Source organism: Arachis stenosperma, chromosome 9, assembly GCF_014773155.1.
Source record: "Arachis stenosperma cultivar V10309 chromosome 9, arast.V10309.gnm1.PFL2, whole genome shotgun sequence".
In the NCBI taxonomy this organism is placed as follows: domain Eukaryota; kingdom Viridiplantae; phylum Streptophyta; class Magnoliopsida; order Fabales; family Fabaceae; genus Arachis; species Arachis stenosperma.
Genome location: NC_080385.1, coordinates 151,949,453 through 151,974,529, shown reverse-complemented (window position 1 = coordinate 151,974,529; position 25,077 = coordinate 151,949,453). Strand labels below are relative to the sequence as shown.

The following is a 25,077-nucleotide window of genomic DNA, read 5'->3' as shown; positions in this document are numbered from 1 at the left end:
ATGACATCTTCAAATGCTGGTAACAAAACCTATGAAACGGATGTGAGCAAGCATTTGGAAGCAGATAAATCATTGTAATTAGTTTGAAACTTTATTAGTTATGAAAGCACAACAAAAATATATTAAATTAAGTTGAACATTTTAAAAATATAAACTAATAATTTTTAAATAATAATTGAACTTTTTATATCACGAACATTTAAAGTATGTATCACCAACTATATTTTTTATTTATTTATAAAACAAAATATGCGACGATTGGTTTAAATTAGCCTTTGTCTCTTCCATTAAATGTATTGATCGACTAAATCCTCAAAGTGATCCCTCAGATTCATCGCTTTCATTATTTTAGTTTCTCGAATTTAAAATTATCTATATTGGTCCTTGAGATTTAGTTTTGGACACCATATTGGTCGCTGAACCTTTTTTAGTAATAAATCAGCGAACTAAATGTTGAATTGGCTCTGACTTATCACGCTGGACACATGGCTAAGCAATGTCGTTTCATTTGCCACTTAAACAAAACAAAAACGAAAAGAAGAAGAATTTATCTGATATGCAAATCGTTATATCTCTCTTTATTTTTCAAAACGACTTTATTTTTACCTTATTTAAGAGCTAAAATGAAAAAATGCTATTTAGCTATATGTCTAACATGGCAAGTTAGAGCTAGCTTAGTATTCTATTGGTTGACTCAACGTTAAAAAAGATTCAGAGACTAATATAGTGCCTAAAACTAAATTTTAAAAATCAGTATAATAAATTTTAAATATGAAGAACTAAAATAATAAAAGTCGTGAATCTCAAGTATCACTATGAGAATTTAATCGTATTGATTAGGTTTGATTAATTAGGGAATAAAACCCAAAATAGCCCCTGACAATTATTTCGAAAGACAACGAGGTCTTTAACAAAAAAAAACTCAATCCGGCCCCTGACAATTACTTCGAAAGGACAACGAGACTCCTGTGCCAAAAAAATTCAGGTTATTTTTTTGGCACAGGAGCTAATCAGTCCCAAAAAAAATATCAGAGGCTGAATTAAGTGTTTTTTTTCTTGAAACCTCATTGTCCTTTCGAGGTAATTATTAGGAGTCGGATGGGATATTCATTCTTAATTAGGAGATTAATAGAATGAAGGTAACATTAGATGGATAACATTAATTTATATATTTTAATATATCATCCCAAAAAAGAGAAAAATATTAATTTATATATCTTATATCTGAGTCAATTCTAACTGCAATTAACAATATTCCTTTTAAAAATAAGTCTTAAAACAAGAAATATTCATTAACAACAATAAATGAATTTTATTTTCATACTTGATTGTATACTAAAAATATAAATCTTTTTTGTACATAAATAATTTTTATAATGACCTAAAAACATGGTCAAAAAAGGGTTAAGTTCCTCTTAGAGATATTGAGTAAAAGGATGGAATCCAAAAGAACACATTGAGGAGTTGAATTTTTTTTCCGTGGGAATTATATTAGTGGAAGTGAATTGGTTGGATTTGGAGTGTAAATGTGTCATCTAGTTAAAAGAAAACCAAACTAAATATCCCTTCACTCATGTCACATGCCATGAGCTTTAGTTTAACTTGTGGAAATTAATTTTTTACTTTTCCAGTTGACAAGACTTGAGGTGACACAAATACCTAAAGATATTTTGGAAAAAGCAATAAACCAAATATCAGATTAAAAACCATTGGACAATAAATTTCTTCTTCATCATGGTTTTACACTATGAAAGGACCTCAAGCCATCTCTTCAAATCATCATCTTTTTCTTCACAAACTTTCAACCAGACTTTCACCTTCACTTTCACTACTTTTCACTTTCACCTTCACCTTCTTCTAGATCTTTCTGACTTCTGAAGCTAATAAGCTAAAAAATCCATCTTTTTCTCTACCCAAATTTCCTTTCATTGTTCTTCATTTCATTCACTACCTTCACGAGTAAAAACTGACGTTATGGTGTCCCACCAAAACACTGGACAACCATTAACCAACCCCTGTTTACTTTAAACAAAGTTCATTCATCCTCTTGTGACATTAGTGGAGGTCTCAACACTTGTTCTTCACTTCTATTTCTCATCATTAATTCTTGTATTGCTTATTTGCCATTAATAGAAGTATTTTTTCTCACAAGTTTATTTACCCCAAATATCTCATCTTAACCATTATTTTTCACGAAACTCACTCGAATCAATACTATTTAAGACTTTATGAATAGATGAAACAAATATATTATGTATATACTAAAAATTAATTATTCATATAAAAATATATTAAAATATAAAATATATATTAAAAATAAATTAAATAATATATATTTATACATGAATACATAATAATTAATTTAGTAATTGATTTTAAAATATAAATAGAATTGTTTTTGGAGTAAAATGATGCCGACTTGTAGTAACTTGTAAGTACCACCTTAAGGCAGATTGAGGTTTTCCTTCCTCCTATATCCCTAATTCAATGTCGTGTAACACCAAAAAAAAATCTGTAGATACATGTGATAAAAATGTTATTGAAAAAACGTTATAGGAATTATAAATAAATAGTTACTTTTAAATATTAAATTTTGTATTTTTTTCCAAATATATTAAAACATAGTAAGTAATATATTTAGTGTCACAGCTTGTTGTCACTCATGTTTATCTGATTGACGGATAATAATATATTTTTTGAAAGAAAACATTCATAAACAACTAGTTTTGACAACACATCTATCTTATTTTTGCATAGTATCGTGCATAATTATTCAAACTAATTATTCTTGTGTTGATGACAATAGAATGACTAGGTTTATGCATGTTTGATAGACAATTAATTAAGTCTATAAAAGATTAAATTTTGGTACATGAAATATTAATCATTATATATGTCTCAAAATCAGTTATATTTTCTTCATAGCAAATACTAAAAATATTTGATATAATGAACAATGTAATTATTTCACGCACAAAAACGATATTTGCTATTGACCATAATTACTAATATTTTGTACCGTAAGCTTTTCAGACGAATATATCTGCTAACTGAAAAATTCAATTCTATATTTCTATACATAGTTTAAACTTGAAAGCTCATACTAAATAGTTAACGAATCTAAAAATTAATTCATTTAATTGTGATTTCATTCCATAATCACCCTCCAAGAATCTTTTCATCCCATTTCCGTTACATACATACTTATTACACACTCTCTCTTTCTGTATATATATATGTCTCTCTCTGATGGTGATCGCAGCGCCATCCATAACATACACCATGAAGCACTCTCCAAAACCTTGCTACGTACGTCGCTAACACTTCTTTTTCACCCTCTCAGTGTTTCTGTTTCAGGATATTGATTGATGATTGTATGCTTGTTCAGGTGATTGGTGTGATATCCGTGGTTGTGATACTGGTATCAGTAGCAGAATGCAGAAGATTTAACGGCATTGAATATCCTGCAATCAACTGCAGAAAGCACAGTGCGGTATTGACTGATTTTGGTGGCGTTGGTGATGGAAAAACTTCCAACACAAAGGCATTTAAATATGCAATAAGCAACCTGAGCCACTATGCATCTGATGGTGGTGCACAGCTTGTTGTGCCACCTGGCAAATGGCTCACTGGAAGCTTTAATCTCACAAGCCATTTCACTCTCTTTCTCCAAAAGGGTGCTCTCATTCTTGCATCTCAGGTATATATAAATACATATACATGACCATTTAATTTTTATGTTCATAATATATGAATGATGCATATTGACAGGATGAATCAGAATGGCCTCCACTTCCTGTTCTACCATCTTATGGAAGGGGAAGAGATGCTCCTGATGGAAGATTTAGCAGCCTCATCTTTGGAACTAACCTCACTGATGTTGTGATCACCGGTAACTATCAAAAATAATTATATATATTTAGTTGATCATTTTGAAGTCTACAAATTTGTAACTGTCTATGTATTTATAAGGTGCTAATGGCACAATTGACGGGCAAGGATCATATTGGTGGGCCAAGTTCAAACAGAACCAAACCAAACTGACTAGACCATACTTGATAGAGATCATGTACTCTGATCAAATCCAGATTTCAAATCTCACTCTGCTCAATTCTCCATCCTGGTTTGTTCATCCGATATACAGCAGGTTTGATAATTATCCTTAATATACGTAGTGTGTATGTTTTCACTATCTATTTCTGAGCACAAGTTTCATATGATATATGTTTCCAGTAATATAATAATTCAAGGGCTTACGATTGTTGCACCAGTTGACTCTCCCAACACAGATGGAATAAACCCAGGTAATGTTAATGTTTGAAGTTGCAGGTAGTATTTATATTGAGGAATAGTAGGAGTGAAGTGCATTGTTTGTTGACAGATTCATGCAGAAACACTAGGATTGAAGACTGCTACATTGTATCGGGAGATGACTGCATTGCAGTGAAGAGTGGGTGGGATGAATACGGAATCAAATTCGGGAAGCCAACGGAACACGTGATCATCAGGAGACTGACATGCATATCCCCCGACAGCGCCATGATTGCATTAGGCAGTGAAATGTCCGGTGGCATCCGAGATGTGAGGGCTGAAGACATCACGGCCATCAACACGCAATCGGCGGTTAGAATCAAGACAGCAATTGGAAGAGGAGGGTATGTTAAGGACATATTTGTCAAGGGAGCTCAATTGCACACCATGAAGTATGTCTTCTGGATCACCGGTTCATATGGCTCGCATCCTGATAATGGTTTTGATCCAAACGCGCTTCCTCAAATCACTGGGATAAACTACAGAGACTTCACTGCTGACAATGTCACATATTCAGCAAGACTCGAAGGCATCTCCAAGGACCCCTTTAGTGGAATATGCATTTCAAATGTCGATATTCGACTCAGTCAAGAGAAGAAGAAGCTTCAATGGAATTGCACGGATGTCTCTGGAGTTACAAAGAATGTCATTCCTCAGCCTTGTGATTTGCTTCCTCTCAAGACAGAAGCCCATGACTGTCCTTATCCAACTGACAAACTCCCCATTGATAGACTTCAACTCCAGACTTGTTCACTTTAAATTTTCTCCTTTTTAATTTTAATAGATAAATAAATAATACAAATCTTGCAACTCCTTTTTTCTTCTTCTTCCCACTCAATGGCATGGTTTAAGTTTAATTATTCTGTTTGAGAACAACAAGAAGGTCTCTATACATGTTACTTGTGTTAGTTATTTTATAGAATCACTAATTTATATACTTCTAATCATAACCAATTTTTCATTCTCAAATCTAAAAGCTTAAAATTAAAAATAAGAAATAAAAGAGCTCCGAACAAAAACCGTTACAACTTACAAGGAGGAACAGGCTCGAGATGGAAAGTCCAGCGATTTGCTGACATGGCAACAACCGAACCCCTAAACGGCAGCGTTTGGCAGCTCCCGCCTTTTTTCCATTGGGTCGAGAGAAAGGTAGAAGAGTCGAGAACCTCTGTAACTGTTGGTTCCTCTGCTCATTTAAATTCCCTTCTTCTCCCTTCATTCTTCATCAGAACAAAGAAAGAAAAAGAAAAAGTACCTGTGCTAGTTTTGCGAGATTCAACCTTAGCGTTCTTCTTCGTGGTATGGCAATGGCGGATGTTCAGATGGGTGAAGTTGAGACCTTTGCATTTCAGGCTGAGATCAACCAGCTTCTCAGCCTCATCATCAACACCTTCTACTCCAACAAGGAGATCTTCCTTCGCGAACTCATCAGCAATGCCTCTGACGTACGTATTTTCCTCCTTTTTCACATGCTCTCTTTCTATTGAATTTTGGATTCTGACTTGTGCATTGTTATATTCAGGCATTGGATAAGATTCGATTCGAGAGCCTCACGGACAAGACCAAGCTGGACGTCAAGCCTGAGCTTTTCATCAGGCTCGTCCCTGACAAGACCAACAAGACCCTCTCCATTATCGACAGCGGCTTTGGAATGACCAAAGCAGGTAATAATGCAACTGTTTAAAGATATCCTTTTTTTTCAAACTTGCTATTTTATGCTCATATGATTCTTGTTTCTGTGCGTGGTTATTTTAGATTTGGTGAACAATTTGGGCACCATTGCGAGGTCCGGGACGAAGGAATTCATGGAGGCGCTGCAGGCAGGTGCTGATGTCAGCATGATTGGCCAATTCGGTGTTGGTTTCTACTCTGCTTACTTGGTTGCAGAGAAGGTGATTGTCACCACCAAGCACAACGACGATGAGCAATACATTTGGGAATCTCAGGCCGGTGGATCATTCACTGTTACTAGGGATGTCAATGGTGAACCACTTGGAAGGGGTACTAAGATTACCTTGTTCCTCAAGGAAGACCAGGTAACCACAAATAGAGTACATTTGTCAATTGATTCATAACATGGTTGAATTGTAGAACTATATGAATGATGAATGATTGATTTTATGACCAGTTGGAATATTTGGAGGAGAGGAGGATTAAGGATCTTGTGAGGAAACACTCGGAGTTCATTAGCTACCCTATCTACCTTTGGACTGAGAAGACAACTGAGAAGGAGATCAGCGACGATGAAGATGACGAGTCTAAGAAGGTGGAGGAAGGAGACGTTGAGGAAGTTGATGAAGAGAAGGAGAAGGACTCCAAGAAGAAGAAGAAGATCAAGGAAGTCTCCCACGAGTGGCAACTCATTAACAAGCAGAAACCTATTTGGCTCCGAAAGCCTGAGGAGATTACCAAGGAGGAGTATGCTTCCTTCTACAAGAGCCTCACCAACGACTGGGAAGACCATTTAGCTGTGAAGCATTTCTCAGTGGAGGGTCAGCTTGAGTTTAAGGCCATTCTATTTGTTCCAAGAAGGGCACCTTTTGATCTGTTTGACACTAGGAAGAAGATGAACAATATGAAGCTCTATGTGAGGAGGGTGTTCATCACGGACAACTGTGAGGAGCTCATCCCTGAGTACCTTGGATTTGTCAAGGGTGTTGTTGACTCTGATGACTTGCCCCTCAACATCTCTCGTGAGATGCTGCAGCAGAACAAAATCTTGAAGGTGATCAGGAAGAATCTAGTGAAGAAGTGCATTGAGATGTTCAATGAAATCGCAGAGAACAAGGAAGACTACAACAGGTTCTATGATGCTTTCTCCAAGAACTTGAAGTTGGGTATCCATGAGGATAGCCAGAACAGAGCCAAGCTGGCTGATTTGCTTAGGTACCATTCTACTAAGAGTGGAGATGAGATGACAAGCTTGAAGGATTATGTTACGAGGATGAAGGAAGGTCAGAAGGAGATTTACTACATCACTGGAGAGAGCAAGAAGGCTGTTGAGAACTCCCCGTTCTTGGAGAGGCTAAAGAAGAAGGGGTATGAGGTTCTGTTCATGGTGGATGCCATTGACGAGTATGCTGTTGGACAATTGAAGGAGTACGACGGGAAGAAGATGGTGTCTGCTACAAAGGAAGGATTGAAGCTTGATGATGACAGCGAGGAAGAGAAGAAGAAAAAAGAGGAGAAGAAGAAGTCGTTTGAGGAGCTCTGCAAGGTGATGAAGGAGATGTTGGGGGACAAAGTAGAGAAGGTGGTTGTCTCAGATAGGATTGTGGAGTCGCCATGCTGTGTGGTGACAGGTGAATATGGTTGGAGTGCAAACATGGAGAGGATCATGAAGGCTCAGGCACTGAAGGATAACAACATGAGTGGGTACATGTCCAGCAAGAAGACCATGGAGATCAATCCAGACAATGGAATCATGGAAGAGCTGAGGAAGAGGGCTGAAGCTGACAAGAACGACAAATCAGTGAAGGACCTCGTGTTGCTTCTGTTTGAGACAGCACTCTTGACTTCTGGCTTCAGCCTTGATGATCCCAACACTTTCGCTGCCAGAATCCACAGGATGCTCAAGCTGGGTCTCAGTATTGATGAGGAGGACACTGGTGTGGACGAAGAAATGCCGGCATTGGACGACGAGGGTGCTGAGGAGAGCAAGATGGAGGAAGTGGACTAAGCGCAATATTTTCTAAACGGTGGTGGATGTACATTTCATATTTTTGCTTTTGTAGTTATCAACTATCCATTCCTCGCTGGATGAAGGATATCTTTTGACACGAAAATAAAATAATAAAAAATAGAAAAATGGATCAACAACTTTATTAAATTTTGGCCAATATATAATTAATAAAAAAAGTGAGTTATTAGATGAAATTTTATACTAATCTCATACTATTAAAATCATTATTAATAATTATTTGATGACTACAAATTACAAAAGTTACTAACTTCCTAGCACTTCTCTAAAAAAAATTATAAATAATTGTTCATAATTTAATTACCGATTGAATTAAAATTTCTTCAAATTATTAAGTAAAAATCCATGCTTCTTGCTGATACTACATATGCTAGTGAGAGTAATAGTTGCTGTATAGCGGGTCTTCACTCCGCACTTTCACTCATGCTGTTTTTGTTTTACGTATTTCCTCTCTCTACTGCCTTTCTTCCTACCCAAGTTTCTTCCTCTCTCTTTCTTGTTATTCCAATCTCCAAAACCATATTTTCACGCTAAACCTCCGCATCAGTTAGTAGAACGAAGATATACCTGCCGCTCCGTTCCCTTCACGAGTGAGATTAACCGATTTCTTGATTTCTTTAGCTGCATTGTTGTGTAGTGTTTATCCACGTCTTTTCGCTTCGGCAACCTACGCTAGCTAGATTCTTTCTTTCTCTAATCTCTAGAAGGAAAAAGAAAACAGATTTCAATTTTGAGTCAATGACTCGTTGACGTTGGCCGAATATTTCCCCAAAAATGAGCGAAGAAAGTGGGACTGCGGTATTCTCGGCGTCTTCTCCCTCTGAAAGGTACACTTTTTTGCTCTCTATTCTTATGTGTTGTCTCAACGTGAATGGTGTTCTTTTGATTTGGCATGCAGGCGCTCGAAAATTTCATATTCAAGAGAGTTTCTTCTCTCCTTAGCCAAAGCGGATGGTACGGTAAAATTGCCAAGGGAGTTTAAGCTCTCATCTCCATGGTAAAAAAAAAATTAGATAAAGAAGGGAAAAAACTTTTCTGCTTTTATGTTTTGAAAGATTACTCTGACGCCTTCCGTTGATTGCTTGATTTGTGTGTATTTATTGAACAGTTTTTTAGAAGATGCATCGGGTCTTCTATCGCCGCCTTTCTGTGTTCCTGGTATTTTGATGCTTATATCATATTATTATGGATGATTGTTGCAATACTGTGGTTTTACTTTGACAAGATCGGCTTCGTAAATTTATGTTTTGATACAAATTCTGGATGTCATGAACGTCTGACCCTAAGTTACTCTCAACATTCTGGATAAAGCTAATCATCTACTGCATCGGAATAATGAACCCTATCGGCCTCCTTGCATCTACAAGGTATGGTTTCAGCTATAGTATTTTTTTTCCTGCTCAGAAAATTATTTTGTCTACGAGGAATTTATTTAATGCGTGGAAACTTCTTTGTTTCTTCTTTGTTTTTTCAGGCATTCCCTCCTTCAAGTAGCGATGGTAAGGACTTGCTTATTAGTGATACACCCGGATCTGCCGAGAGCACAAATCAAGATAAAGCAAAAGCAGAAGGCGAAAGATGGAGAAAAGGTACACTCCTCTCATTTCGTGCTTCATTGCAGTCATAGGTTGTCAACTTGCTGATTCTGATAAGCTTTACACATGTTGATAAGATACACACGACAAAACGTGTTATGGAACTGTGTATTATACAATATATATGCAATACCTGAAGATGAATTAAAATGCAGTTACAGTCAGACTGCCAAAGGAGGAAATTTGGTATTCAAGCAAAAACACTGATTCTGAAGAATATTCAGGCACAACTCTGGTGTCTCCAGCAACCAGACACTTGAATGTTTCACAAAGAGAAAGTCTGATTCAACCATCCAAAGTACCAAAGGCTACCAAAGGTTGTTGTCTCCAGCACCACCAGGTGAGTTTGTTCCACAAGTCCATGAACCATATACATACAACTCTGAACGTTCTATCCATGTTGGATGATAGTATGCACTTTATGGACTTTGAAACACATTCAAAATTTCAGATGGTGAATCCACCAGGAACTCCTCTTGTCATGGAACCGTTACAGGGAAGCAAACCACCAAATTTCTTAAGCCAGGAGAACTGTGGGAATAACCAAAAGAATCATGGTGAAGTGGAATATGAAACCCTTATCCAGGAGATGAAACTAAGTAATATACCAGTTTGTGTCCATGTTTCTCCACCAGCAATCGAAATATGTGATCTCTCAGAGTCGGACACTTCTACTACTTCTCCTGTAGAAGGTGACAAACAGTCAAGTTCTTACAGCAGCAGCATAGATGGAAGATCAAATTCTAGCTTTGAACTTTGTTTGCCTGATGAGGAGAGTTTGATTTGCTTTGATGGACCATTCTTGATGTCTGATGTGGAAAAATTGACAATGGTTGATGATTCAATGTCTAGTAGCGCCCCAAGCTCACCTCGCAATATGATTGAGAAGCTAGTAGAATCTTTACTCAATGATGAAAGCTGTCCTGCACCACATCTGAACGATCGTATAGTGCATCATGGAGCTGGATTGGAAGGCTATGGTTATCTTCCGCATGCACAGCATTCTTACACAGAGTTCTGTTCCAATCAACTGAATCTGCAAAGGGATGAACAAATGCATAGTAGTTTCCAGAAAAACTCCATCTATTCAGCAATGTCTTCTTATGCAGCATCTCACTCTCTCCCATCCAGCACAGCTTGTCAACCCTTCGCTCTTTCTCACGATGAGCTGAGAAGAGTTCATGATCAGCTGAAAAGGGCTGATAATCGAATTGGTCAATTAAGCTCCAGCAGAAGATAAATACAGGAAAACGTCAACTCAGCACCTAAAGTGTATCACATGTTGCAATGACACCACTTCAGAACCTGAACTCAATGCAGAGCTGTACCTTAGGAGTTTTTTGTAGGAAGTTATGATTTCAGTTGCTGATTTTTTTTCCATTCATGGTTAGATTCTCATAGTGATAGCAACATCAATCATGAATTTGCACGCAAGGCAGTGGCACCCGTACTTCAAATTTCGTGAATGACAAGTAGCCAGATATGTTGTCCAAACTGGAACCAAAAGGACAATTGTCCGCTTGAATGTTTCATATTTTTCAGTCAAATACTAATAGTTGCGAAATCTATATACAGTAGCTAGCATCAGAAAAAGTTTACGCAATAAATGGGTACACGTATATTTAGCTGCTTGAAATACCGTATTACATCAAAGGGAATGTTTACTAGTGATCACAGATAGTGGCACAGCAGCTAAAGAATAAAGTGGTAACTTTAGCAGAACTATGCAGTTGCCTTTCATCAAACTTGGCATTCTGTTTGATTTGATCACCAGTCAGGATAAGATATAGTTCGATTGAAGTTTTCGAAAAGTCGACACTTAAAATTTTGGTTTTATTCCTTGATTTGGCTACCTTTTCCTTCAAACATATTAAGCTCAAGGGAAATGTACATGGTTGATGAACCAATTGAGATTAGGTCATAAATAAATAGCAAGTATATTTGATTCTATTTTGAAAACATTGATTTCAAGTAAACCAGGCCCGATGGCCTTCCATTGTTTATAAGCCAGATAAAAAATTTTATACTGTCAATGTCTATACTTTTGTGCTGCCTAAAAACTGCCTTGCTAGTTGCTAGATAGTAAACCAAAAAGTCTGAAACACATATTCGGTCCTGTACATACATACACAGAACTAGGAAAGCTATACATAGGGGCTTTATTGTATTCTTTTCTAACAAGTTGATTGATATATACATGATCTAAATGAATCCGGGGAATTGAAACCCTTGCTTAGTCTGGAACCTCTCAGCTTGCTGCCCTTCCGTGGCATCTTCATCTCATCACGCAAAATCCTAATCAATGACAACATCTAATTTGTGAAAAATGAAGTTATTTTCTGCCTCTGCTGCATCTAAGTAGCTGTCTTCAACTGCCCACCAGTCATAGGTCTATCTGCATTGATGTAGCTGTCTGTTTCAAGTTCCACCTCATACGAGGCAAGCAACCTTCTCTGCAAGAACATATATGAATCTCATTATCATTCCTTCTATCCTTGAGCATACAATTTGATGTCGACCATAGTAGTCGTTCAAGTTTCTACAGAGATGAGAATTTCAATATGTATGTGATGCTTTTGTAGGAATGTGGCACGACTTAGACAGTTTCAAATAAATGAGGAACATCAGCATACCACTTCAAGCTATGTATCCTCAGGAAATAAATTCATTATAAAGATCAAGCACTTAGATGCCAAAATATAACAGTGGGGTGAGCCTCAAGCAGGAAATATTCTGCTCATCATTACATATTTAGTTATAGCAATATAAAGATCAATGACACAAATACTTACATGATCCTCAAAATCTGGGCTCCTTAAATTGATAGACAGATTTCTCATCAGTAGTAGCACCTAAACAGAGTATGATTTGGTAAGCACTTCTCTAACATAAATTTATAACTTCACATTTCTAATATTTGTCCAAAGTCAATATTTCAAAGCCTTTGTAGAAATAAAGTTTCAATATCTTAACTCCATTTAAGGAGTAGGAATTATTTGTTTGAAGCAAATGGAAATGGACTGTCAAAAGAAATTATTCATTGGACAGTAAGAACACAGGCAAACATACCGTTTCAACATCTATAGGATCCATCCTTTTTAGTTTCTGTAGATGCCCAGTTATGCTTGGGTCAAATACACTGCCAATGAACCGGTACACTTGAGTGAAATCCGGAAGAACTGAATGAAAGGGGAAAACGTTAGATTGACAATTGAAACAACAATAAATATTAAACAAATTGTCACATAGCCTGATTATGTGTGTATTTTTACCATCGATCATGGAAGGCCAAGTTTGGCACTCATGATAGTATCTAATCAATGGTGAAAAATCTACACATGCCCAGGTCATATGACACTGTCACATTAGAGGATACATCTCCCCATAATTACTTATGCCAATATTCTTTAGTTATAAAGCACAATGTGTACAGACTATGCTTATAACAGCAATATACAACCTTGTCATGCATACAGTATAATGTGATGTAACAATCAAAAACGAAAAAATAGAAAATTAAATATTTAAAGGCTTGCCTCTCAAAGGATGGCTATTATTCCCTTGAACATTAGATTCACCAGGTGCTTGTGCTCTGGGAGTGCTTTCGCTGCTACTACAACAGTTATTTACCTTTTGCCCTAAATACATGATATTGCAAACACAAGAAATTAGTCAATAACTTTAACAAATCATATAAACAACTTCCATTAACTATTTGTCATGTATTTTTCCAAGTATAGAAAGTCGCAGCTTTTAATACCATGCAATACATTGGTTTTTTGCTGCAGGGTGTTGTTTGACCAGGAAGACACAGCAGCGCTAACAATAGGTGTTTTAAGCATTGCTGAAGAATCAGGCTGCAGGACATGTCCACATTCAAGCAAAGCAGATGAAGACTGAAATGATCCAGATACTTGCGCGAGTACTGGTGCTGCGATATATCACTTATAATTATTAGATAAAACTGAATTGTGTTTCCAAAAAGTGTATGGCAAAGATTACAACCATTTTTAGAAGCTTTCTGAGGATATGGATGAGCGGCTTTTCGTTTTGGTCTGGGTGGAGGAAGATGTTCACTTGTCCCGCTCTTCTGAACTTTTAGAAAGTATTTCTGTGCATGGCTACGTATCTGCAAACTCAGTAAAAAATAATTTTCAGAACTTAAATGGGAATAGAGGCATCTGACATCTGTTATCTGTAAGTCAATTTAATAAGATACACACCAACAACTCTTATAAAATTTCAGATACTTTCAGATCTGTCAATCCATCAACTCTAAAAGATATTCTTTTAACCTACTTGTTACACATAAATTCCATATACAGTCATATCCATCAATTCATTGAATCTGCAACTTTCTATAGTTCAAATTTCAATACATTTTAATCCTAATATAGCAGGCACATGGAACTCACATAATACGTCAATTAATCTACAGTTGATGCTCTTCAAACTTTCAGCAAATGATCAGCACGTTGATATGCTAAATGGTTTCACAACTTTTGTCTCTCACTCTCACCGTAGAAGAAAATTTTAATGAACAGAGGTTTCACAGAAATGCCTACCAGCACAGGCGCATCAAAAGTCAGTGAGAATGACATGGGAATCCAAGGAGATCATGACCTAGTAACACACAATGACCAAAAGGAGAGGGAGTGCAGAAAAGGAAAAAGAAAGTTACATAATTTCATTCTGGACATCCTCTAATTCCTCAAGCAAGTGGCAAAAGCTATAATCTAACGCTCAATTTAGGGAAACAGCATATTTCCCTTCCAATCTAAAATTGCATCTGAAATTACCTGGATAACTGTCTTCGATCCAACAAATGCTTCAATCTTTTTCCAGTCACGGTCAAACCTAAATACAGAATAAAAAGAACAAGCATCATCAGATGATGTAAAATGGTAGCAGCAGGACGAGAAAAAAAATAAATAAATATAAGAAACCAACAGAGATAGGAACTACAAATTAACTTGCATTTGAATGATAAATTTAATTTAGTGAGTTTAATAGTCTCTGTATTAAGTTTTCAACATAAATATGATTCTTCAGTACTAATTAAAATTTAAATTTAATGCTTCATTTTGCTACTAATTTCGTACTGAATTAGTTCTTTTTATGTATATGGCTTCTCCCACATGAATTTACTCTAGTTGACAAGTGAGTTAAAACCTATATTTAAATGCGACTTTAGTACATAAAGGCTAAAGCTATTGCCTATTGTTCCTAATTCCCATTCTCTCGCTGGACAAGTGACAATACAACTCTGCTCTATCCCAGCTACATCATTTGCCCAGTTGATATCTAATCTTCAATTCGTTCGTTCATACAAGATTATCAGACTAAAAAATAATTTCAGCATCTGATGAAAATATTTTGATGCTATAAAGTAACTAGCGAACAAAGGTTTTCTTCCTTCCCAATAGGAGAGAAAAAAGAAATCCACAAAAGTGAAAGAACTCATTACACTAAAAAACGGATAACAAAGTAAAAGCAGCCACAGAATCCAGCAACACACAACCATTCACAGTGAGAAGCGCTAGCTTGGCTATCATTTTTTTTTATCTTACATTGTTAATTCATCACTACTCCAGGTAGAATTTGAAATTTACCCCTCCCAACATCTTCAAACTCACCAAATTCACCATAGATCCCAAGATTTTAAAATTCAAACCTTCACAATCACATGTAATTGTACCAATTCCTCAGAAGCAATTCTCCACAAATGCATGTCACATTTGAACTTCATAATTCACACATTACATCATATTTCAGAATAAATAAATTGGAAAGATAAAAAGATTGAGACTTTACAGTTGAAGAGCTTCGAGGAACTTGTCGTGCTCGGGTTCGGTCCAGCTCTCTCTAGATTTAGTTATAGTGTATGGCTTCCGCGTCTTCTTGGCGGGGTCCTCCGCCGAGTTGGCAGTGGACGTCCCTGGGGTTGCGGCCAACGGAACGAGGCTGGGGAGCGCACTGGGATCGAGGTAGAATCCCTCTGAGGGGTTCGGGTTCTTCGATACCATTTCTGTGAGTTTTAAGCAGAGAGAGAGAGATGCGGCTGTTATAGCTGCGAGTAACAGAAATTTATAGGGAATTGATTCGAGGTTGTTTCTTCATACAGTTCGCTTTCAGTTAGGTGCATGACCAAGACCAATGCCTGTTCACCACGTCATCATTTAAAATCTTATAGAGACACAGATTGAGCAGTTTACATTTTACAATGCACTTAATTAAGCCAAACACTAATTAATCAGTATTCTTTTCTCAGTTTTGTGCATATTTTTATTGTTTATGACTTGTTAATAAAGAACCATAAAGTTGTAGCAGTTCATTTATAAAGTATTTTGTTAACATTTTTGTATGATTAATTAATTATAGTCCACTACTTTGGTTTGGAATGGGGATTGGGGAAAGAGGAAAAGTCGAAAATATATATCAAAAGTGAAAAGCACAAGAAATTTCAGGAGGTAGTTGTTTGCAATACATGGTCATGGTGTGTCCCAATTCCTCTCAGCCCATGTGCTCATTTATTATTGTTATGCCTCTCGAACTACTTTGCGCTTTGCTTTGGTTGTCTACAGAACTAGAGCTCGGCTTATAGAGTTGGTGAAAACTTGGATTTAACAGAACAAGTAAGAAGAGAAAAGTGGCATTGGATTTCGATGGTTAAGAACTAAGACGGTTATACACTTATACGTGTCAGTGAAAGGGTGTGTTGGGTCCAAAGAAGATGGGCCCACAAACCATGCAGTCCAGAAGATATCCAACAAGATATTTTGTGGTAGGCCCACGATTGTACGGTATGGACCAAAGCCCCTTTGCTTGGATTTCCCTTTCCATCTTTGTGTCATAACGCATAACCATCAGACATTTGTTGTAGAAATAGATCTTTTCAATTTTTTTAACAATTTAGTGGATAAAATATAATTTTTTTATTTTTTATTTTTTTAATTTTACTTATAAAATTAATGATTTATCACATTTTACATTTTTAATTGTTAAAAAAATTGAGATGATTTATTTTCATTTGTTATTACTGCACTTTCATATCTTTATTGGTGGTGTAAAAAAGGGCAATTGCATTTCAATTATTGATATTGTGTGTAAGTAATAAACGGTAATTGCTACAGTGTTTAAAGTTTAATGTTGATTACTTTAATTTGTTTAAAAAAACTAAAATTAATATTTAATTTAAAAGTATAAAAATAAATCATTTTTAAATACTTAATATTTATTTAAGAAGTTAAATTTGACAAACTCAAAATCAAAATAAAAGGTGCCAGAGAATTGAGCATAATAAATTCATAGTGAGCATTATCTTTTAATAAAAATAAAATTTTTAATTTATATCACGTATCAAAAATTTAATATATGTTAATTTATTCAATTGACAAAATCAAACATTTTTATTTAAAAGTTGATGTTCCCATAAAGACGTTGTAAAACATCTTTTTATAAACACGCTTATATGTTGTATTATTATTAGATATATTAATGAATCGATTTTTTTTATTTTTTAGCTAATTAGAATAAAATCGATTTTTTTTTTATAACAAGATCCAGTCGAACCGACGAATTTATATAACCCACCGGGCTTAATGAGATTAGTGAGATATTGGGCTTGGATTTGAGTTTGGATAAGGACAAGAGGTTAGGGTTAGGATTATGAATTTTTTTTTCCTAAGGATCTAATTGTATTTTTAAATTATTAGGAATTTAAGTGTTCGCAAAACAAAAAGTCAAGAATATATTTGTTTTTTTATCAAAAAATTAAATATGATTTGATTCTGATTGTGTAAATCGATCGAATCAAACCGGATCTAATAATTATAATGTAAATAATTGAATTTATTATTGTTGCTATAATAAACTGATTTATTAAAAAATAAATTATTAATTAATTTAATAAAGATGTCTAATAATAACATAATACATATAAATATTTTAAAAAAAAACATTTTTAATATGTTTAACGGCTCTTAGCGTGTGTCAATTTGCACATGTATGTATTTAGTTTTTATCCCAACTCAAGTTGTACTAATCCCTTGTTTCCTGTTTTTTTATTCCGAAATGAATATACATGTTCTATCATTTCAAACCAGTGGCCCACTCCCCTCCAATCCAGTAAAAAATTCCTTTAGTAAAGATGACCACACTATACTACATACATCCTTCAACTAATTAGCTTCTAGACTTTCGAGTTCTTACTTCTTATTTGCACGAGACCTGAATCCTGAATTGAACGTGTTATATATCACAAATGCCTTATTTAAGCAACCAATTGTTGAATCAGTATTAATGGACATTGACTCGGTACACGTACATGTTGGAGAAGCTGTTGGGCCAACAAAAGAAGCCACCATAATGAGATGCTCTTAGCAGAATTCGTAGATTGTGGCAGAGGCATTGTACCAAACTACCAATGGCCAATATGTTTCTCTTATAATAATCACATCTCAATTTCCCAACTTAAATTGGGTTGTAACTTGTAAGTCTTGTAATAAAACCTTTTGTGTGTATATGAAACATTGGCTTTCAAATTTTACTTTAGCATTCACCATTTGCTAGTACGTGTTTTTTTTTTTTTAACGAAATCGCCAATGGCAAATAAATTTATCTTTTTAAATGACTATTCATACGGTTAATTGATGCGGTTAATGTGAAAAATAATTATATTCGTTGATATAACATTACGTAATTAGATGTACGTGTAAAACTATTTTATACTAATAGTGCATTAAAGTTAAATTCTTATTATTTGTTAAATGGACATAGACTACTTTTGAAATGTATTTTTGTGAGAAATAAAAGTTGAAATAATAACTTGGGCCATGGAATAAAATAGGAAAAGTATAGATAAATGATGGTATCAGTGGCAAAGAGAAGGGGGGTTGAATCTTAGCCCCTTTTTCACTTAATAACACTTGCTGGTTTTTGAAATAACTTCTGGAGACTTTTTTATTTTTGTCTCGTACCTAGCCACGAGACTTTTTCTTTTTATCTCGTGACCCGACACGAGATATTTTTAGTTTTATCTCATGTGCAGCAGAAACAGAAATGGAGTAGAAGAGAGAGAAAATTACACTCAGATATATCCTGGTTCAGTTGCTAAGTGCAATGCAGCCTACATCCAGTCTCCATCACAACAATGATGGAATTTCACTATAATCATCTTTGATTACAAACACCAATTCTCCCTAGGAACTACCCTTCCTATCTGGGACAAGTCCAGAATCTAAACCCAATCCTGAACTTGACTTGGTCACTGCCAAACTTTCAATTGTAAAGTGCTAACCCAACTTACAAGGGGATTCCCACAGAATCATGATACACGACACAGATGTACAAAGGAACTCTAAGGACATCTATGGCTTTTTTCTTTTAATTTTGCACTCTCTGCCTTTTTCCGCTCTATGGCTTTTTCATACAAACCTCACTGTTTGTCTTTTTCCATGAAACTCAAGACAGATAAAATTAAACAGAAAATATAAAACAGAATACATTGAAGGAAAAAAATTTCTGTTAGCTCAGGTAGCTCTGAGAACTCTGTGCCTTGCACTCTCACTCCTTGCTTCAAGCACTGGCTGTTCTCCTTTATTTATAGAGGGAGAAGCCTCCACGGTTGAACCCAAAAGAACCAAGTTAAACTTCTTCTTCTTCATGCAAACCAGTTCGGTCAGAGAGAGGGGAGAAGTAACCGAATGCAATAACCAACATGCAATTACCTCTGGTTCTTCCTTGGTCACCAATAATCATCAATCCGAGCCTTCCATCTTGCCTTGCACTCCAAAATGGACTCCTAGCCCTTGATGCTTCATGATGATGACAGCTTCATCTGCTCCATCCTCTGCCTCTTCCATCACGTAGCCACTGTAGCTACCTCCTGTCGTAGTTGAGCAGAATCAGAGACAAGCCATCCCTCCAAGAATCTTCTTCCTCTGACCGAGATTTTCTTCTTCCATTTTTGGTATGGAGAGGCTAAGATCTCTTCACCAAATCTTACTTTTCTTGGTTGAAGATCTTAGCCACAGCATACTTTTTGTTTTTTTTCTTGCCATCATTACAATGGTCTTTAGCTTGCTTCTAACTTCTTCTTGATAGCTTGCAAAAGCTTCCATGGTTGCTGTGATAGAAGTGACCGAAAGTGAGAAGCAAGTAGAGAGAGAAGAGAGATAAATTTGAAAAGCATTGAATTAGGAAAGAGAATGAAATTAAATGAATTTGTTTCTTCCCTTTGCTGAGTAGCGTGTAGCATTAAAGGTAGCAATCAAATCAACTACAATTTCTCTCTTATGGTTCCGAAGTCTGCATTAACTCATCTTAATAAAATTTGAATTCCATCACATGATGAAAAATGAGATCCGTTGGAAGCAATAAAACTTTGCTTTCTTTGCTTAATGGTTTCGGACCATGCAAGCTTTGGTCTTGGTAGCAAAGTTTTAATTGGGCTAGTAGTAATAGCAATCCATTTCGGCCCAAACAGAAACAGCTTGCTTCAGCCAAAATAATTATCACAATTTGTTTCAAAGCTTAGTTACAAGAAACACATTTGGGCTTGCCAATTTTCTTTTCTTTCGGCCCAACGCAAAAACTGCAACACAAAATTATTAATCAACATATGTTAAATGAAAAACTAATTAATAATTTTGTAATTAATTATTTCAATAATGTTTGTTTATCATCCAAATAAATTAGAGTTTTCCAAACTCATCAATCTCCCCTTTGATGACAAACATTATTAAAAATTGAAATGGAAAGAGATTCAAAATTTAGAGTACTCCATTTTGAATACTTGGATTCTTTCCTTTCCAAATGTTACAAGGCTCCCCCTAAATATGTGCTATTTTACCAAGGGAAGCTTTACCTGTAACTTTTGAAGTCAAGCTTAAGGCAACTATGTTATTCAACATATAAAATTTTGTAATGTTGAATGCTTGATTTATGAGCAGAATTGGAGTGATAAACAAAACTCATTTGTTATCATAAAATTGATTTTCTGCTCAAGCATACAAAGCAATTGAGTACATATCAACCAAAAATATTTTTTTGATGCTTCAAGAAGTTGCTATTGAAAATATTTTCCAATCAACATATCAGAGCAAAGTAATCAGAACATGGAAAATATTTTTAATCAAGTATGATCATGTAGCAACTATCAGAATTTATTTACATATCACAGCTTTAAAGGAACTGTCAAAAATAAAATATTCTTAATTCAAAACACAGCAAACATATTTACCAAGGTAAATCTAATGCCTCCACAAGATAAATCAAATGCATATTTCTAATCCAGAACACAGCAGGCATATTTACAAAGATAAAACAAATGCATCACAAGCATCAAGCAGATCACCACAACAAGTAATTGAAACAAGGGTGATCATAAATCCACAAAGGATTTCATCCCTTGTTTTCTTAATTTCAATTTTTCAGCCATTTCTCTCCCTTTTGTCGTCAAAGGGACACCTGCAAAAAATGACATTGGAAGCAAAATATCCCAAAATATAACCAAAATATCAAGAGTTTATCACAGTGTCATAGGTCTAAAGTATCCAAACAAACTACTACAGTATCAAATTGAGCCATAACAAGCTAATATCAATATAAAAGAAAACAGTGATCAATCATCAGATAAATTGTAGTCAGAGCCATCTGCCTCATCATCACTGGCAGCACCCATTTTCTCCTCAAAACTCTGCAATATTAGACCCACCCTGTCTTTGCATTTTACCTAAGCCCTTTCGTTTTTATAAGCTAGCTTGCGAGCTTCCTTGTATGATTGCACCATGAGCTTGGACATGTTGGAGAATTCAGTAAGAATTTTCTTAATCGATTCTGCCGTCTTAGAGGACTCAGGTGGCCGACTCTCAAACTCATTGTCTAAGGGTACAGATTTCTTTCCTTTGGTACCCTTCACAGCTCCTCCTCCTTTAATCATTGAGACCTTATTCTCTACAGCTTCATTTGTTAAATCAACTTTAAAATATTCAAAAATACTGGTAAAAAATATGCCATAAGGTAAATTTGCCTTTTTGGTACTTTTGACAGATTCCCACATGTGCCTAATCATAAGATATCCAAATGAAATAGGAGTAGAAGTAACAAGAGCAAAAAGTACAAGAGAGTCAGAAACAGTTACTCTGTTATGTGAACCACTTTGAGGAGTTAGGATATGAGTGATGATCCTGTGTAGTAATGAATTTGTAGGACCAAATGTCTTGTGAGTAGGAATAGAGCCATCCAAGCCAGATAAGTTAGCACAAATGTGTTGCAGGGCAATCTTGTGTGTGACTCCAACCTGGGAATCCCATTTCTCAGTCATGTACGCTCTTGGTCCCTCATCTGTATAGCCTAGGGCAGCACTGATGGTCTCAGAATCCAGAGTCATGTATACCCGCTTCACATAAGAGTGAATGGTACCATCGATCAGTCTTATATTAACATAGAATTCTCGTACCAATCCAGGGTAAACGTATTTCTGAATGTGGAGCAGAGGAGTCCATTGCAGAAGTTCAAATAGAGGAGAGACGTTGATTCCTTTTGCCAAGAGTGAGTCCAGATTCACTAGGTATGTGGGACAGAGGTGGCGTTTCTCCAACACTTCCTTGTGAAATTCATAGGAGGCACATGAATTGAATCTAGCTGGGTCATAGTGTGAGTGAGGTTTGTTGAACTTAGTTTTGAATTCCAATGATTCCAAGTTTGCTGGCTCCCTCGTGTTGTGTAACATGAAGCTCTTGGTCTTTTGTGAATTGTGTCCAGGTGTTGTCTTCTTTGGTGGTGATGGCGGCAGTGATGGAAGAGGTGAGGTGTGTAATTCTTCTTCCTCTTCAGCCACGGGCTCCTTCTCTTTCTTTTTCCTTAAAGAAGTCTTCGTTGCTATTATCTTTCTTCTCATTGTGTCCGTGTGCTTGGATGGTGGTGAGAGAGAAGATGAAGAAGTAGAATGAATGTGTATATGAGTGTGGGTTTGAGGAGTGGAAGGTTTTTGGGAGAGGAGGATTCGTTCACTTTGCCTTGGAGCAGTTTTCGTTTTCATGATAATGAAAATGGAGAAGTGGAAGGGGGAAGATGAAGAGAGAACCGAATTGAGTGGAGAGATGTGGGAGGTTAGGGGCGCATTAAATGTTGAGTGGTGAGAGAATTTAAGGGAGTTAAAGACCATTAATGAGCGGTTATTAACCAAGGGAGGTTTCCTATTATTTGAAATTAAAACTGAAAAGTTGTTTCCTAGAATCAAGGGATGAGAAGAGGGAAAAGATTTGATTTGACAATAATCTCTTCCAACAAGATTTGATGAGACAACAAAATGGAATTGTGATTTACACAAAGAGGAACTAACAAAACGGTCAGAGTGGGGTCAAAGGAATTTGGTGGGGCCCAAAAGAATTAATGTCTGCGCAGTCTCCCCCTTGATCATAGCCCTTTCAACACATCCTGATTTTTATCTCCTACTTTCCTACGAGACAAAACTGAACAGAATCAAAAATTTCACAAGTTATCAATAGAGCTGAAATTTATCATTCCCAAACTTTTTCTCAAAGTGCAAAATCTGTCTTCACAGAGGAATTTTGTAAAAATGTCAGCAAGTTGGTCTTCAGATTTGACAAATTGAATACCAATAGTACCCTTTTGCATATATTTTCTAATAAAATAATATTTAATTTCTATATGCTTGGTTCTTGAGTGAAGAACAGGATTTTTAGAGATGTTTATGGCACTCATATTATCACAAAATAAGGGTATACTATTGATCTTTAATTTGTAATCTTCCAACTGCGTTTTTAACCAAATTAGTTGTGAACAACATGCAGATGCAGAAATATATTCAGCTTCAGCTGTGGATAGAGCCACTGTGGGTTGCTTTTTACTTGACCACATGTTGAGTGAGCTTTCAAGGAAGCAACACATGCCGGATGTGCACCTTCTATCCACCTTATCTCCCGCATAACCTGCATCACAAAATCCTACTGCATAAAAATCATCAGATTTTGGATACCATAAGCCATAATCACTAGTTCCCTTAATGTATCTAATGATGCGCTTAACGGCTGAAAGATGAGATTCTTTTGGGTGAGATTAAAATGTTGAACATACACCCACATTTTGAACAATATCTGGTCTAGAGGAGGTAAGGTACATGAGTGAACCTATCATTCCTTTATACCTTATTTCATCCACATCTTTCCCATTATCATCTTTTTCAAGTTTAGTGTTAGGATGCATTGGTATTCCCATTGGTTTAGAATTTTCTAGGCCAAATTTCTTGATTAGTTCTAGTGCATACTTTCCTTGGTGAATAAAGGTGCCACTAGGAGTTTGTTTAATTTGGAGACCAAGAAAGAAAGTTAGCTCTCCCATTAGACTCATTTCAAACTCACTAGTCATGAGGTTTTCAAACTCTTCACACAAAGACTCATTGGCCGATCCAAATATAGTGCCATCCACATAAACTTGAACTAAGAGAATATCATCATTAGATGCTTTGATAAATAAAGTAGTATCCGTAGTACCCCTTTGAAATTGATTTTCCAACAAGAAGGCACTAAGCCTTTCATACCAAGCTCTTAGAGCTTGTCTAAGACCATAAAGAGCCTTAGAGATTTTGAAAACATGGTTTGGAAATTTTTAATCTTCAAAATCGGGGGATTGTGCCACAAACACTTCTCTATCAATAAAACCATTAAGGAAAGCACATTTAACATCCATTTGAAATATTTTGAAACCCTTATGGGTAGCATAGACAAGAAGCAACCTAATTACTTCCATTCTAGCTACCGGAGCAAAAGACTCATCAAAATCTATACCCTCTTCTTGATCGTAACCTTGGGCCACTAATCTAGCCTTGTTACGAATAACTTGTCCATCCTCACCAAGTTTATTTTTAAAGACCCACTTAGTACCCGTTACCTTCTTACCATTCGGATGAGGTACTAGTGTCCAAACCTCATTCTTGTCAAATTGAGCAAGCTCTTCTTGCATAGCTTTGACCCATGATGGATCTTCAATAGCTTGTTTTACATTGTTGGGCTCCATTTGTGGCAAGAGGGTAAAATTGCTAGGTTCGGATAGCCTTTTTGTTGTGGATCTTGTTGTTACACCTTGAGAGGGATCACCAATGATAAAGTCATGAGGATAACCCCTCATGGACTTCCATTCTCTTGGCTTTCAGAGTGGTGTTGAGCTTTGATGAGCTTCTGTGGGTTGCTCTGTTCCGGATTCTCTTGCTGGCTCAGGAGACAAAATAAAAATGTCTCCTCCATTCTGACGAGACAAAACTGGACAGACAGATTCTTCATTTTGAACAGACTTGGGATTTTCTTTATTGGTTTTTTTATTGACAACATCTTCATAATCTGAATCATTATCTATCACAGCACTGGAAATTGAATTAGAATCACAAAATGATACATGTATGGATTCTTCTATGGTTCTATGCTCTTTGAGGTAAATTCTATAAGCTTTGCT

The 25,077-nt window shown here is 36.0% G+C and overlaps 4 protein-coding genes across 5 annotated transcripts; 3 read left to right on the top strand and 1 right to left on the bottom strand.

The window, feature by feature from the left end:
* LOC130950114 (probable polygalacturonase) lies at window positions 1-5,070 on the top strand. Its single transcript, XM_057878661.1, has 6 exons — window positions 1-74; window positions 3,358-3,700; window positions 3,772-3,892; window positions 3,973-4,147; window positions 4,234-4,304; window positions 4,382-5,070. The coding sequence occupies exons 1-6, from the start codon at window positions 1-3 to the stop codon at window positions 5,068-5,070; spliced, it is 1,473 nt and encodes a 490-aa protein (XP_057734644.1).
* Window positions 5,071-5,618: 548 nt separating this feature from the next.
* On the top strand, window positions 5,619-7,990 carry LOC130951827 (heat shock protein 83-like). Its single transcript, XM_057880563.1, has 4 exons — window positions 5,619-5,756; window positions 5,834-5,975; window positions 6,067-6,347; window positions 6,440-7,990. Exons 1-4 carry the CDS (start codon window positions 5,619-5,621, stop codon window positions 7,988-7,990), a joined length of 2,112 nt encoding a protein of 703 aa, XP_057736546.1.
* A 762-nt stretch (window positions 7,991-8,752) lies between these two features.
* LOC130950113 (uncharacterized) lies at window positions 8,753-11,071 on the top strand. The gene is made up of 8 exons (XM_057878660.1): window positions 8,753-8,838; window positions 8,910-9,008; window positions 9,120-9,169; window positions 9,323-9,378; window positions 9,486-9,600; window positions 9,762-9,946; window positions 10,058-10,820; window positions 10,998-11,071. Exons 1-8 carry the CDS (start codon window positions 8,786-8,788, stop codon window positions 11,069-11,071), a joined length of 1,395 nt encoding a protein of 464 aa, XP_057734643.1. The 5' UTR covers window positions 8,753-8,785.
* A 456-nt stretch (window positions 11,072-11,527) lies between these two features.
* On the bottom strand, window positions 11,528-15,662 carry LOC130947855 (protein REVEILLE 6-like). Of its 2 annotated transcripts, none has more exons than XM_057876575.1 (8): window positions 15,421-15,662; window positions 14,406-14,463; window positions 13,612-13,735; window positions 13,367-13,537; window positions 13,143-13,244; window positions 12,676-12,785; window positions 12,399-12,458; window positions 11,528-12,059 (listed from the first exon to the last, which is right to left on the bottom strand). In XM_057876575.1, the coding sequence occupies exons 1-8, from the start codon at window positions 15,630-15,632 to the stop codon at window positions 11,961-11,963; spliced, it is 936 nt and encodes a 311-aa protein (XP_057732558.1). In that variant the 5' UTR covers window positions 15,633-15,662; the 3' UTR covers window positions 11,528-11,960. The 2 variants fall into 2 exon arrangements, with proteins under 2 accessions (XP_057732558.1, XP_057732559.1); XM_057876576.1 differs by having other exon boundaries at window positions 11,528-12,054.
* Window positions 15,663-25,077: the final 9,415 nt, after the last annotated feature.

Bases quoted from the DNA above. Each gene is read 5' to 3' on its own strand.
- LOC130950114 (XM_057878661.1), top strand. From the start codon at position 1: ATGACATCTTCAAATGCTGGTAACAAAACCTATGAAACGGATGTGAGC. The intron at 4,148-4,233 runs GTTTGATAATTA...ATATGTTTCCAG, and splicing joins GTTCATCCGATATACAGCAG to TAATATAATAATTCAAGGGC. The intron at 4,305-4,381 runs GTAATGTTAATG...GTTTGTTGACAG, and splicing joins CACAGATGGAATAAACCCAG to ATTCATGCAGAAACACTAGG.
- LOC130951827 (XM_057880563.1), top strand. From the start codon at position 5,619: ATGGCGGATGTTCAGATGGGTGAAGTTGAGACCTTTGCATTTCAGGCT. The intron at 5,757-5,833 runs GTACGTATTTTC...TGTTATATTCAG, and splicing joins TCATCAGCAATGCCTCTGAC to GCATTGGATAAGATTCGATT. The intron at 5,976-6,066 runs GTAATAATGCAA...TGGTTATTTTAG, and splicing joins CTTTGGAATGACCAAAGCAG to ATTTGGTGAACAATTTGGGC.
- LOC130950113 (XM_057878660.1), top strand. From the start codon at position 8,786: ATGAGCGAAGAAAGTGGGACTGCGGTATTCTCGGCGTCTTCTCCCTCT. The intron at 9,379-9,485 runs GTATGGTTTCAG...TTGTTTTTTCAG, and splicing joins GGCCTCCTTGCATCTACAAG to GCATTCCCTCCTTCAAGTAG. The intron at 9,947-10,057 runs GTGAGTTTGTTC...TCAAAATTTCAG, and splicing joins GTTGTCTCCAGCACCACCAG to ATGGTGAATCCACCAGGAAC.
- LOC130947855 (XM_057876575.1), bottom strand. From the start codon at position 15,632: ATGGTATCGAAGAACCCGAACCCCTCAGAGGGATTCTACCTCGATCCC. The intron at 13,245-13,366 runs GTATTAAAAGCT...TCATGTATTTAG, and splicing joins AAAAACCAATGTATTGCATG to GGCAAAAGGTAAATAACTGT. The intron at 12,459-12,675 runs GTATGTTTGCCT...TACTCTGTTTAG, and splicing joins ATCCTATAGATGTTGAAACG to GTGCTACTACTGATGAGAAA.